Raw genomic sequence first — 12,016 nt, forward strand, 5'->3', positions numbered from 1 at the left:
TTGGTGCCTAGTTATGCATATTGCATTTTGAGACCAATCGGATAACAACATGGCCGACAGGCAGACATCTTCGATTTTGACAATTGAAGTTTGTTATCGCTATTTCTGAGAAAGTACTGAAGGGATCTTTCTCAAATTTCATATGAAGGTTCCCCTTGGTGCCTAGTTATGCATATTGCGTTTTGAGACAAATCGGATAACAAAATGGCCGACAGGCAGCCATCTTGGATTTTGACAATTGAAGTTTGTTATCGCTATTTCTGAGAAAGTACTGAAGGGATCTTTCTCAAATTTCATATGTAGGTTTCCCTTGGTGCCTAGTTATGCATATTGCGATTTGAGACCAATCGGAAAACAACATGGCCGACAGGCAGCCATCTTGGATTTTGACAATTGAAGTTTGTTATCACTATTTCTGAGAAAGTACTGAATGGATCTTTCTCAAATTTCATATGTAGGTTTCCCTTGGTGCCTAGTTATGCATATTGCTTTTTGAGACCAATCCGAAAACAACATGGCTGACAGGCAGCCATCTTGGATTTTGACAATTGAAGTTTGTTATCGCTATTTCTGAGAAAGTACTGAAGGGATCTTTCTCAAATTTCATATGTAGGTTCCCCTTGGTGCCTAGTTATGCATATTGCGTTTTGAGACCAATCAGAAAACAACATGGCCGACAGGCAGCCATCTTGGATTTTGACAATTGAAGTTTGTTATCGCTATTTCTGAGAAAGTACTGAAGGGAATCTTTCTCAAATTTCATATGTAGGTTCCCCTTGGTGCCTAGTTATGCATATTGCGTTTTGAGACCAATCAGAAAACAAAATGGCCGACAGGCAGCCATCTTGGATTTTGACAATTGAAGTTTGTTATCGCTATTTCTGAGAAAGTACTGAAGGATCTTTCTCAAATTTCATATGTAGGTTCCCCTTGGTGCCTAGTTATGCATATTGCATTTTGAGACCAATCGGAATACCAACATGGCCGACAGGCAGCCATCTTGGATTTTGACAATTGAAGTTTGTTATCGCTATTTCTGAGAAAGTACTGAAGGGATCTTTCTCAAATTTCATATGAAGGTTCCCCTTGGTGCCTAGTTATGCATATTGCATTTTGAGACCAATCGGATAACAAAATGGCCGACAGGCAGCCATCTTGGATTTTGACAATTGAAGTTTGTTATCGCTATTTCTGAGAAAGTACTGAAGGGATCTTTCTCAAATTTCATATGTAGGTTCCCCTTGGTGCCTAGTTATGCATATTGCGATTTGAGACCAATCGGATAACAACATGGCCGACAGGCAGCCATCTTGGATTTTGACAATTGAAGTTTGTTATCAGCTATTTCTGAGAAAGTACTGAAGGGATCTTTCTCAAATTTCATATGTAGGTTTCCCTTGGTGCCTAGTTATGCATATTGCGTTTTGAGACCAATCGGAAAACAACATGGCCGACAGGCAGCCATCTTGGATTTTGACAATTGAAGTTTGTTATCGCTATTTCTGAGAAAGTACTGAAGGGATCTTTCTCAAATTTCATATGTAGGTTCCCTTGGTGCCTAGTTATGCATATTGCGATTTTGAGACCAATCGGAAAACAACATGGCCGACAGGCAGCCATCTTGGATTTTGACAATTGAAGTTTGTTATCAGCTATTTCTGAGAAAGTACTGAATGGATCTTTCTCAAATTTCATATGTAGGTTCCCTTGGTGCCTAGTTATGCATATTGCGTTTTGAGACCAATCCGAAAACAACATGGCTGACAGGCAGCCATCTTGGATTTTGACAATTGAAGTTTGTTATCGCTATTTCTGAGAAAGTACTGAAGGGATCTTTCTCAAATTTCATATGTAGGTTCCCTTGGTGCCTAGTTATGCATATTGCGTTTTGAGACCAATCAGAAAACAACATGGCCGACAGGCAGCCATCTTGGATTTTGACAATTGAAGTTTGTTATCGCTATTTCTGAGAAAGTACTGAAGGGATCTTTCTCAAATTTCATATGTAGGTTCCCCTTGGTGCCTAGTTATGCATATTGCATTTTGAGACCAATCAGAAAACAAAATGGCCGACAGGCAGCCATCTTGGATTTTGACAATTGAAGTTTGTTATCGCTATTTCTGAGAAAGTACTGAAGGGATTTTTCTCAAATTTCATATGAAGGTTCCCCTTGGTGCCTAGTTATGCATATTGCATTTTGAGACCAATCGGATAACAACATGGCCGACAGGCAGACATCTTCGATTTTGACAATTGAAGTTTGTTATCGCTATTTCTGAGAAAGTACTGAAGGGATCTTTCTCAAATTTCATATGAAGGTTCCCCTTGGTGCCTAGTTATGCATATTGCGTTTTGAGACAATCGGATAACAAATGGCCGACAGGCAGCCATCTTGGATTTTGACAATTGAAGTTTGTTATCGCTATTTCTGAGAAAGTACTGAAGGGATCTTTCTCAAATTTCATATGTAGGTTCCCTTGGTGCCTAGTTATGCATATTGCGATTTTGAGACCAATCGGAAAACAACATGGCCGACAGGCAGCCATCTTGGATTTTGACAATTGAAGTTTGTTATCACTATTTCTGAGAAAGTACTGAATGGATCTTTCTCAAATTTCATATGTAGGTTTCCCTTGGTGCCTAGTTATGCATATTGCGATTTGAGACCAATCGAAAACAACATGGCCGACAGGCAGCCATCTTGGATTTTGACAATTGAAGTTTGTTATCGCTATTTCTGAGAAAGTACTGAAGGGATCTTTCTCAAATTTCATATGAAGGTTTCCCCTTGGTGCCTAGTTATGCATATTGCGTTTTGAGACCAATCGGATAACAACATGGCCGACAGGCAGCCATCTTGGATTTTGACAATTGAAGTTTGTTATCGCTATTTCTGAGAAAGTACTGAAGGGATCTTTCTCAAATTTCATATGTTGGTTTCCCCTTGGTGCCTAGTTATGCATATTGCGTTTTGAGACCAATCAGAAAACAACATGGCCGACAGGCAGCCATCTTGGATTTTGACAATTGAAGTTTGTTATCGCTATTTCTGAGAAAGTACTGAAGGATCTTTCTCAAATTTCATATGTAGGTTCCCCTTGGTGCCTAGTTATACATATTGCATTTTGAGACCAATCGAAAACAACATGGCCGACAGGCAGCCATCTTGGATTTTGACAATTGAAGTTTGTTATCGCTATTTCTGAGAAAGTACTGAAGGGATCTTTCTCAAATTTCATATGTAGGTTCCCCTTGGTGCCTAGTTATGCATATTGCGTTTTGAGACCAATCTGAAAACAACATGGCCGACAGGCAGCCATCTTGGATTTTGACAATTGAAGTTTGTTATCGCTATTTCTGAGAAAGTACTGAAGGATTCTTTCTCAAATTTCATATGTAGTTTCCCCTTGGTGCCTTGTTATGCATATTGCGTTTTGAGACTAATCGGAAAACAAAATGGCCGACAGGCAGCCATCTTGGATTTTGACAATTGAAGTTTGTTATCGCTATTTCTGAGAAAGTACTGAAGGGATCTTTCTCAAATTTCATATGTAGGTTCCCCTTGGTGCCTAGTTATGCATATTGCGATTTGAGACCAATCGGATAAACAACATGGCCGACAGGCAGCCATCTTGGATTTTGACAATTGAAGTTTGTTATCACTATTTCTGAGAAAGTACTGAATGGATCTTTCTCAAATTTCATATGTAGGTTCCCCTTGGTGCCTAGTTATGCATATTGCTATTTGAGACCAATCGGAAATCAACATGGCCGACAGGCAGCCATCTTGGATTTTGACAATTGAAGTTTGTTATCGCTATTTCTGAGAAAGTACTGAAGGGATCTTTCTCAAATTTCATATGTAGGTTCCCCTTGGTGCCTAGTTATGCATATTGCGTTTTGAGACCAATCAGAAAACAACATGGCCGACAGGCAGCCATCTTGGATTTTGACAATTGAAGTTTGTTATCGCTATTTCTGAGAAAGTACTGAAGGAATCTTTCTCAAATTTCATATGTAGGTTCCCCTTGGTGCCTAGTTATGCATATTGCATTTTGAGACCAATCAAAAAACAAAATGGCCGACAGGCAGCCATCTTGGATTTTGACAATTGAAGTTTGTTATCGCTATTTCTGAGAAAGTACTGAAGGGATTTTTCTCAAATTTCATATGAAGGTTCCCCTTGGTGCCTAGTTATGCATATTGCATTTTGAGACCAATCGGATAACAACATGGCCGACAGGCAGACATCTTCGATTTTGACAATTGAAGTTTGTTATCGCTATTTCTGAGAAAGTACTGAAGGGATCTTTCTCAAATTTCATATGAAGGTTCCCCTTGGTGCCTAGTTATGCATATTGCGTTTTGAGACAAATCGGATAACAAAATGGCCGACAGGCAGCCATCTTGGATTTTGACAATTGAAGTTTGTTATCGCTATTTCTGAGAAAGTACTGAAGGGATCTTTCTCAAATTTCATATGTAGGTTTCCCCTTGGTGCCTAGTTATGCATATTGCGATTTGAGACCAATCGGAAAACAACATGGCCGACAGGCAGCCATCTTGGATTTTGACAATTGAAGTTTGTTATCACTATTTCTGAGAAAGTACTGAATGGATCTTTCTCAAATTTCATATGTAGGTTTCCCTTGGTGCCTAGTTATGCATATTGCTTTTTGAGACCAATCCGAAAACAACATGGCTGACAGGCAGCCATCTTGGATTTTGACAATTGAAGTTTGTTATCGCTATTTCTGAGAAAGTACTGAAGGGATCTTTCTCAAATTTCATATGTAGGTTCCCCTTGGTGCCTAGTTATGCATATTGCGTTTTGAGACCAATCAGAAAACAACATGGCCGACAGGCAGCCATCTTGGATTTTGACAATTGAAGTTTGTTATCGCTATTTCTGAGAAAGTACTGAAGGAATCTTTCTCAAATTTCATATGTAGGTTCCCCTTGGTGCCTAGTTATGCATATTGCATTTTGAGACCAATCAAAATGGGGGGGGGGGGGGGGGGGGGGAAGGGAAATCCCTTCTTCAAATTTTTCATAGTAGGGTTTCCGACACTTGGAAATGCCATCCCCGGTTGGATTTGACAATTGAATTTTTCGATTTCCAATCGAAAACTACTGAAGGGGGTTTTTTTTTTAAAATTTTTGGGAACCCAAAAAAAAGGGCCCCGGGGTTTTTTTTAAATTAATTTTTAACCAAAAAAAAAAAAAAAATTTTTTTTTTTTTTTTGGGGGTTTTTTTTTTAATTTTTTTAAAAAAAAAAAAATTTTAAAAAAACCCCCCTTTTTTTAAAAAATTTTTTTTTAACCTTTTAAAAAGGGGGAAACCCCCTTTTTTAAAATTTTTTTCCTTTTTAAAATTTTTAAAAACCCAAAAAAAAACCCGGGTTTTTTTTTAAATTGGTTTTTTTAAAATTTTTAAAAAAAAACCCCGGGGGGTTTTTATTTTTTGAAGGGGTTTTTTTTTTAAAATTCAAGGGTTTTTCCCCTTTTTAAAAAAAAAAAAGGGGGGGGGAAAGGTTTTTTAAAAAAAAATGGGGGGAAAAAAAAAAATTTTTTTTAAATTTTCCCGGGTTTTTTTTCCAAAAAAAATTTTTGGCCCTTTTTAAACCCCCTTTTTTTTTTTTTTAAAAAAAAAATTTTTTGGGAAACCCGGGTTTTTTTAAAAAAATTTTTTTTTTGGGGAAAAAAATTTTTTTTTAAAAAAAAGGGGGGGGGGGTTTTTTTTTAAAAAAAAATTTTTTTTTGGGGGGGAAAAAAAAGGGAATTTTTAAAAATTTTTTGGGGGGCCCCCTTTTTTTTTGGGCCCGGGGAAAAAAAGGGGGGTTTTTTTTTTTAAAAAAAGGGGGAAGGGGGAAATTATTTTTTTGGAATTTTTTGGGGTTTTTTGGGGTTTTAAAATTTTTTTTTTTCCAAAAAATTTTTTTAAAAAAATTTTTTTTTTGGGGGGGGGAAAAAAAAAAAAAGGGGAAAAAAAATTTTTTTAAAAAAATTTTTTCCCCTTTTTAAAATTTTTAAAAGGGGGTTTTAAAAAAAAACCCCCGGGGGAAATTTAAATTTTTTGGGGAAAATTTTAAAACCAAATTTTTAAAAAAAAAATTTTTTTTTTTTTAATTTTTTTCCCCCTTTTTTGGGTTTTTAAGGGTTTTTTAAAAAAAAAAAAACCCCGGGGGGGAAAAAAAAAAATTTTTAAAAAAGGGAAAAAAAATTTTTTTTAAAATTTTTTGAACCCCCCCGGGGGGTTTTTTTTTTTTTAAAAAAAAAAACCCCGGGCCCCCAAATTTTTTTTTTAAAAAAAAATTTTCCCCAAAAAGGGGGGGGTTTTTTTTTTTGGGGGGGTTTTTTTTTTTCCCTTTTTTTTTTTCCTTTTTGGGGGGGGTTTTTTTTGGGGAAAAAAAAAATTTTTTTTTAAAAAAAAGGGGGGCTTTTAAAAATTTTTTAAATTTTTTGGGGGCCAATTGGTTTTAAATTTTTTTAAAAGGGAAAAAATTGGGCCCGGGGTTTTTTTTTTTGAAAAAAAAAATTTTAAAAAAGTTTTTTTTTAAATTTTTTGGGGTTTTTTTTTAAGGGGTTTTTTTAAAAAAAAAAATTTTTTTTTTAAAAAAAAAATTGGGGCCCGGGGGGGTTTTTTTTAAAAAAGGGGTTTTCCCCCTTTAAAAATTTTTTCCCCAAAAATTTTTTTTCCCCCCGGGCCCAATTTTTTTTTTTTTAAAAAATTTTTAAAAAAAAATTTTTTTTAAAAAAATTTTTTTTCCCCTTTTGGAAATTTTAAAATTTTTTTTAAAAAAAAAGGGGGGGTTTTTTTTTTTTAAGGGTTTTTTTTAAAAAAAAGGGGGACGGAAGGTTTTAAAATTTGGGTTTTTTGGTTTTTAAAAAAAATTTTTTTTTTTTTTTAAAAAAAGGGCCCCCCGGGGCCCTTTTTAATTTTTTTTTGAGGCCCCAAAAAAAGGGGGAAAAACCCTTTGGGATTTTGACAATTGAAGTTTGTTATCACTATTTCTGAGAAAGTACTGAATGGATCTTTCTCAAATTTCATATGTAGGTTTCCCTTGGTGCCTAGTTATGCATATTGCTTTTTGAGACCAATCCGAAAACAACATGGCTGACAGGCAGCCATCTTGGATTTTGACAATTGAAGTTTGTTATCGCTATTTCTGAGAAAGTACTGAAGGGATTTTTCTCAAATTTCATATGAAGGTTCCCCTTGGTGCCTAGTTATGCATATTGCATTTTGAGACCAATCGGATAACAACATGGCCGACAGGCAGCCATCTTGGATTTTGACAATTGAAGTTTGTTATCGCTATTTCTGAGAAAGTACTGAAGGGATCTTTCTCAAATTTCATATGTAGGTTCCCCTTGGTGCCTAGTTATGCATATTGCGATTTGAGACCAATCGGAAAACAACATGGCCGACAGGCAGCCATCTTGGATTTTGACAATTGAAGTTTGTTATCACTATTTCTGAGAAAGTACTGAATGGATCTTTCTGAAATTTCATATGTAGGTTTCCCTTGGTGCCTAGTTATGCATATTGCTTTTTGAGACCAATCCGAAAACAACATGGCTGACAGGCAGCCATCTTGGATTTTGACAATTGAAGTTTGTTATCGCTATTTCTGAGAAAGTACTGAAGGGATCTTTCTCAAATTTCATATGTAGGTTCCCCTTGGTGCCTAGTTATGCATATTGCGTTTTGAGACCAATCAGAAAACAACATGGCCGACAGGCAGCCATCTTGGATTTTGACAATTGAAGTTTGTTATCGCTATTTCTGAGAAAGTACTGAAGGAATCTTTCTCAAATTTCATATGTAGGTTCCCCTTGGTGCCTAGTTATGCATATTGCATTTTGAGACCAATCAAAAAACAAAATGGCCGACAGGCAGCCATCTTGGATTTTGACAATTGAAGTTTGTTATCGCTATTTCTGAGAAAGTACTAAAGGGATTTTTCTCAAATTTCATATGAAGGTTCCCCTTGGTGACTAGTTATGCATATTGCATTTTGAGACCAATCGGATAACAACATGGCCGACAGGCAGCCATCTTGGATTTTGACAATTGAAGTTTGTTATCGCTATTTCTGAGAAAGTACTGAAGGGATCTTTCTCAAATTTCATATGAAGGTTCCCCTTGGTGCCTAGTTATGCATATTGCGTTTTGAGACAAATCGGATAACAAAATGGCCGACAGGCAGCCATCTTGGATTTTGACAATTGAAGTTTGTTATCGCTATTTCTGAGAAAGTACTGAAGGGATCTTTCTCAAATTTCATATGTAGGTTCCCCTTGGTGCCTAGTTATGCATATTGCGATTTGAGACCAATCGGAAAACAACATGGCCGACAGGCAGCCATCTTGGATTTTGACAATTGAAGTTTGTTATCACTATTTCTGAGAAAGTACTGAATGGATCTTTCTCAAATTTCATATGTAGGTTTCCCTTGGTGCCTAGTTATGCATATTGCTTTTTGAGACCAATCCGAAAACAACATGGCTGACAGGCAGCCATCTTGGATTTTGACAATTGAAGTTTGTTATCGCTATTTCTGAGAATGTACTGAATGGATCTTTCTGAAATTTCATACGTAGGTTTCCCTTGGTGCCTAGTTATGCATATTGCGTTTTGAGACCAATCAGAAAACAACATGGCCGACAGGCAGCCATCTTGGATTTTGACAATGGAAGTTTGTTATCACTATTTCTGAGAAAGTACTGAAGGGATCTTTCTCAAATTTCATATGTAGGTTTCCCTTGGTGCCTAGTTATGCATATTGCTTTTTGAGACCAATCCGAAAACAACATGGCTGACAGGCAGCCATCTTGGATTTTGACAATTGAAGTTTGTTATCTCTATTTCTCAAAGTACTGAATGGATCTTTCTCAAATTTCATAAGTAGGTTCCCCTTGGTCCCTTGTATTGCATTTTTGGACCAGTCTGTCCTGAAAACAACCTGGCAAACAAACAGCCATTATCGTTAAATCTCAAATTTCTTATATAGCTAGGATTCCCTTATTTGAAAAGTACTGGAGGGATGTCTCAATTTGCACAGATTAGTAAAATGAAGGGAAAAGTAGAGAAAAGATCAATCTGACATGGAACCTATGAAGATCATTCAATGGTGGGCGCCAAGATCCCTCTGGGATCTCTTGTCTTTTCTCTTCTTTGTGAACAACTTAATTCTTCCTAATGTCTCCCTTGACAATGCCTCAATTTTGGCCTTTAGTTGAGCGTTCGCCTCTGTGAGGAAGGCTTTGGGTTCTGTCCCCTGGCCGAGACATACCAGAGTCTCTAAAAATGGTAGTTGCTGCTTCTGCTTAGCGCTCAGCAAATTAGGAGTGGGACGACTGGTTCGCCCGTTGTCAGTATAATGTGACCGGGTGGGGTGTGCTGCTGGGTGTCTTCGACAGTATGCTTCAGTGAGGTAGCACTATAAATCGGCAAAAGATCCGGCCTATCACAAGGAGACTTAACACGAACATACCGCAGCCTCCCAAAACACACATACGCACTCACCACACGCATTCATGTCGCACACACGGGAGGCCGTCCTTAAATGACCTTAGCTGTTAACAGGACGTTAAACAAAATAAACCAAACCAAACCAATCTATCTCTGTCAATGTTGTTTATTTTTTATATTAAAAATATGACTTTGCTGATGTCCACTGTTAAATCTTAATTGTCAATGATAGACATTAAGCTTAACATACATTTTTTGTCTCTATCATTGGCCTTACGGTAGTCTGTCATTTTTAAAATAGCACATGTCCCGAGGTTACTATCATCCAGTAAATTGATTTAATCATTCTTGATCCTTCGATCAACTTTAGTGCATTCTGAAAAAAAGTTTAATTGGGAATGTTTTCATTAGAGACACTACAATAAGGTATCTCAGATCTAGTAGAAAGTAATAGACATTAATTCAAGTTCAGGATGCATTGAAGTTTTCATTATTTTTTTCAATCTTTCAATAAAAACAACATCTAGAGTTTTCATTTTTAACAGATTTATTTTACCAATAAAACAAGAAACATATTCAAAACCCGACTCATCTGCCGTGTTCGAGGACGATGAGGGGTTGGTGGTGTTGACGGCGGAAGAGATGATGCCGAACGCAGAGGATGGAGGGGTATCAAACTTAAAGTCGGGGATGATAATGACCTGTTCACCATGACAGCTCTTACACCCATTTGTGGGGATCCTCTATATTGTGATAACAGATGTCGTGGGGTTGATGCGGAAGTCAAATTAGTGGTGAAGGTCGTTTCATCAAATGATGATGACGATGAATGACGGTACCGTCTGTTGCGTCGCACATAGCAGACAATCTACCATTAAAGGACACTGCTATGAGGAAATCTGAAATAGAAAAAAAAAAAAAAAAAAAAAAGGGGGTAAGATATAACCTCCACCATTTCTTTGATTATTCGTTATCAAAAATTGAACATGGATAGTTATTATAAACTTTTAACTGACATGTTAGCATCATCATCATCTTATTTTTTTTTTAATTAATTGATTTTAATTGGCAACATGAAAAACCAAATGGTATGAAAACCATACAAAACATACCTTGTGTGTCTGGGTCATTACTCGTGGTTCTAACTGTGGTAGGAGAAGTGGGAGCGGTCGGGGAGGTTGGAGCGGCGGTTCTAGCTGTGGTCGGGGAGGCTGGAGCGGCGGTTCTAGGTGTGGTCGGGGAGTCTGGAGCGGCGGTTCTATCTGTGGTGGGGGAGGCTGGAGCGGCGGTTCTAGGTGTGGTCGGGAAGGCTGGAGCGGCGGTTCTATCTGTGGTGGGGGAGGCTGGAGCGGCGGTTATAGGCGTGGTCGGGGAGGCTGGAGCGGCGGTTCTAGGTGTGATCGGGGAGGCGGTGTTGTTACCGACGACTTGAGTTTTTAATGAATCTGTAACAGATATGCAAAGAATTATTTTTACCATATGTATAAATTAATAAAAAAATTGCGTGTATCCAATAGGGCCATTTAAAGTAAAATCCAAACAAATAAATGTTGGGGGTATATACGTATTATTCAATTAGATTAATGAGAGCAAGGAAGTGCAGGTAGGGCGTAAGAATTGTACCTGCTGCCCCCATTGCATGATCGTAAGAGGCGACTAAATTTGGGATCTTATCTTTTCTCTTCTTTCTTAACAACTTTCTTCTTCCTAACGTCTCCCTTGACACTGCCTCACTTTTGGCCTTTAGTTGAGCGTTCGCCCCTGTGAGGAAGGCTTTGGGTTCTGTCCCCTAGCCGAGGCATACCAGAGTCTTTAAAAATGGTAGTTGCTACTCCTGCTTAGCGCTCAGCATATTTGGAGTGGGACGACTGGTTTGCCCGTTGTCAGTATAATGTGACCGGGTGGGGTGTGCTGCTGGGTGTCTTCGGCAGTATGCTTCAGTGAGGTAGCACTTTAAATCGGCAAAAGTTCCGGCCTATCACAAGGAGACTTTACACGAACATACCGCAGCCTCCCAAAACACACATGCATGTCGCACGCACGGGAGGCCGTCCTTAAATGACCTTAGATGTTAATAGGACGTTAAACAAAATAAACCAAACCAAAGCAAGGAAGTTATAATGACCATAGAGACAGTTACATTCATAAACTTTTAGGGAGTGATGTATTCTCTTTATCATCTTTTTATATTGACCTCATATCAGTACATTGTTGATAAATATATATATATATATATATGGGCAAAGAAGTAATTCAAACAGTGTAAACAATAAGGCTTGTTAAATTTTCGAGGCAATCCGCCCCTTTATCAAAACACAAAAAATTACAAATACAATCACATAATATATATAAGTACTGGAAATACAATAAAATACAATAAGGATAATGTCATTACAAGTAATTCGTATCCTCCATACATTTATGTGAGGATCCAGTGTTATCTGGATTATACTGTTCATATTAATTCTTTGACCGTTATATATATATATATTCCATCATATGACAAATGATCATTTTCTACTTACCACAATGTCTCT

At 37.4% G+C, this 12,016-nt stretch overlaps 1 protein-coding gene across 1 annotated transcript; it reads right to left on the reverse strand.

Annotated features, from left to right (window-relative positions):
* Window positions 1-10,021: 10,021 nt before the first annotated feature.
* Window positions 10,022-11,134, reverse strand: LOC117315369 (proteoglycan 4-like). Its single transcript, XM_033869526.1, has 2 exons — window positions 10,592-11,134; window positions 10,022-10,378 (listed from the first exon to the last, which is right to left on the reverse strand). Exons 1-2 carry the CDS (start codon window positions 10,956-10,958, stop codon window positions 10,263-10,265), a joined length of 483 nt encoding a protein of 160 aa, XP_033725417.1. The 5' UTR covers window positions 10,959-11,134; the 3' UTR covers window positions 10,022-10,262.
* Window positions 11,135-12,016: the final 882 nt, after the last annotated feature.

This window comes from Pecten maximus, chromosome 17 (genome assembly GCF_902652985.1).
Source record: "Pecten maximus chromosome 17, xPecMax1.1, whole genome shotgun sequence".
In the NCBI taxonomy this organism is placed as follows: Eukaryota; Metazoa; Mollusca; class Bivalvia; order Pectinida; family Pectinidae; genus Pecten; species Pecten maximus.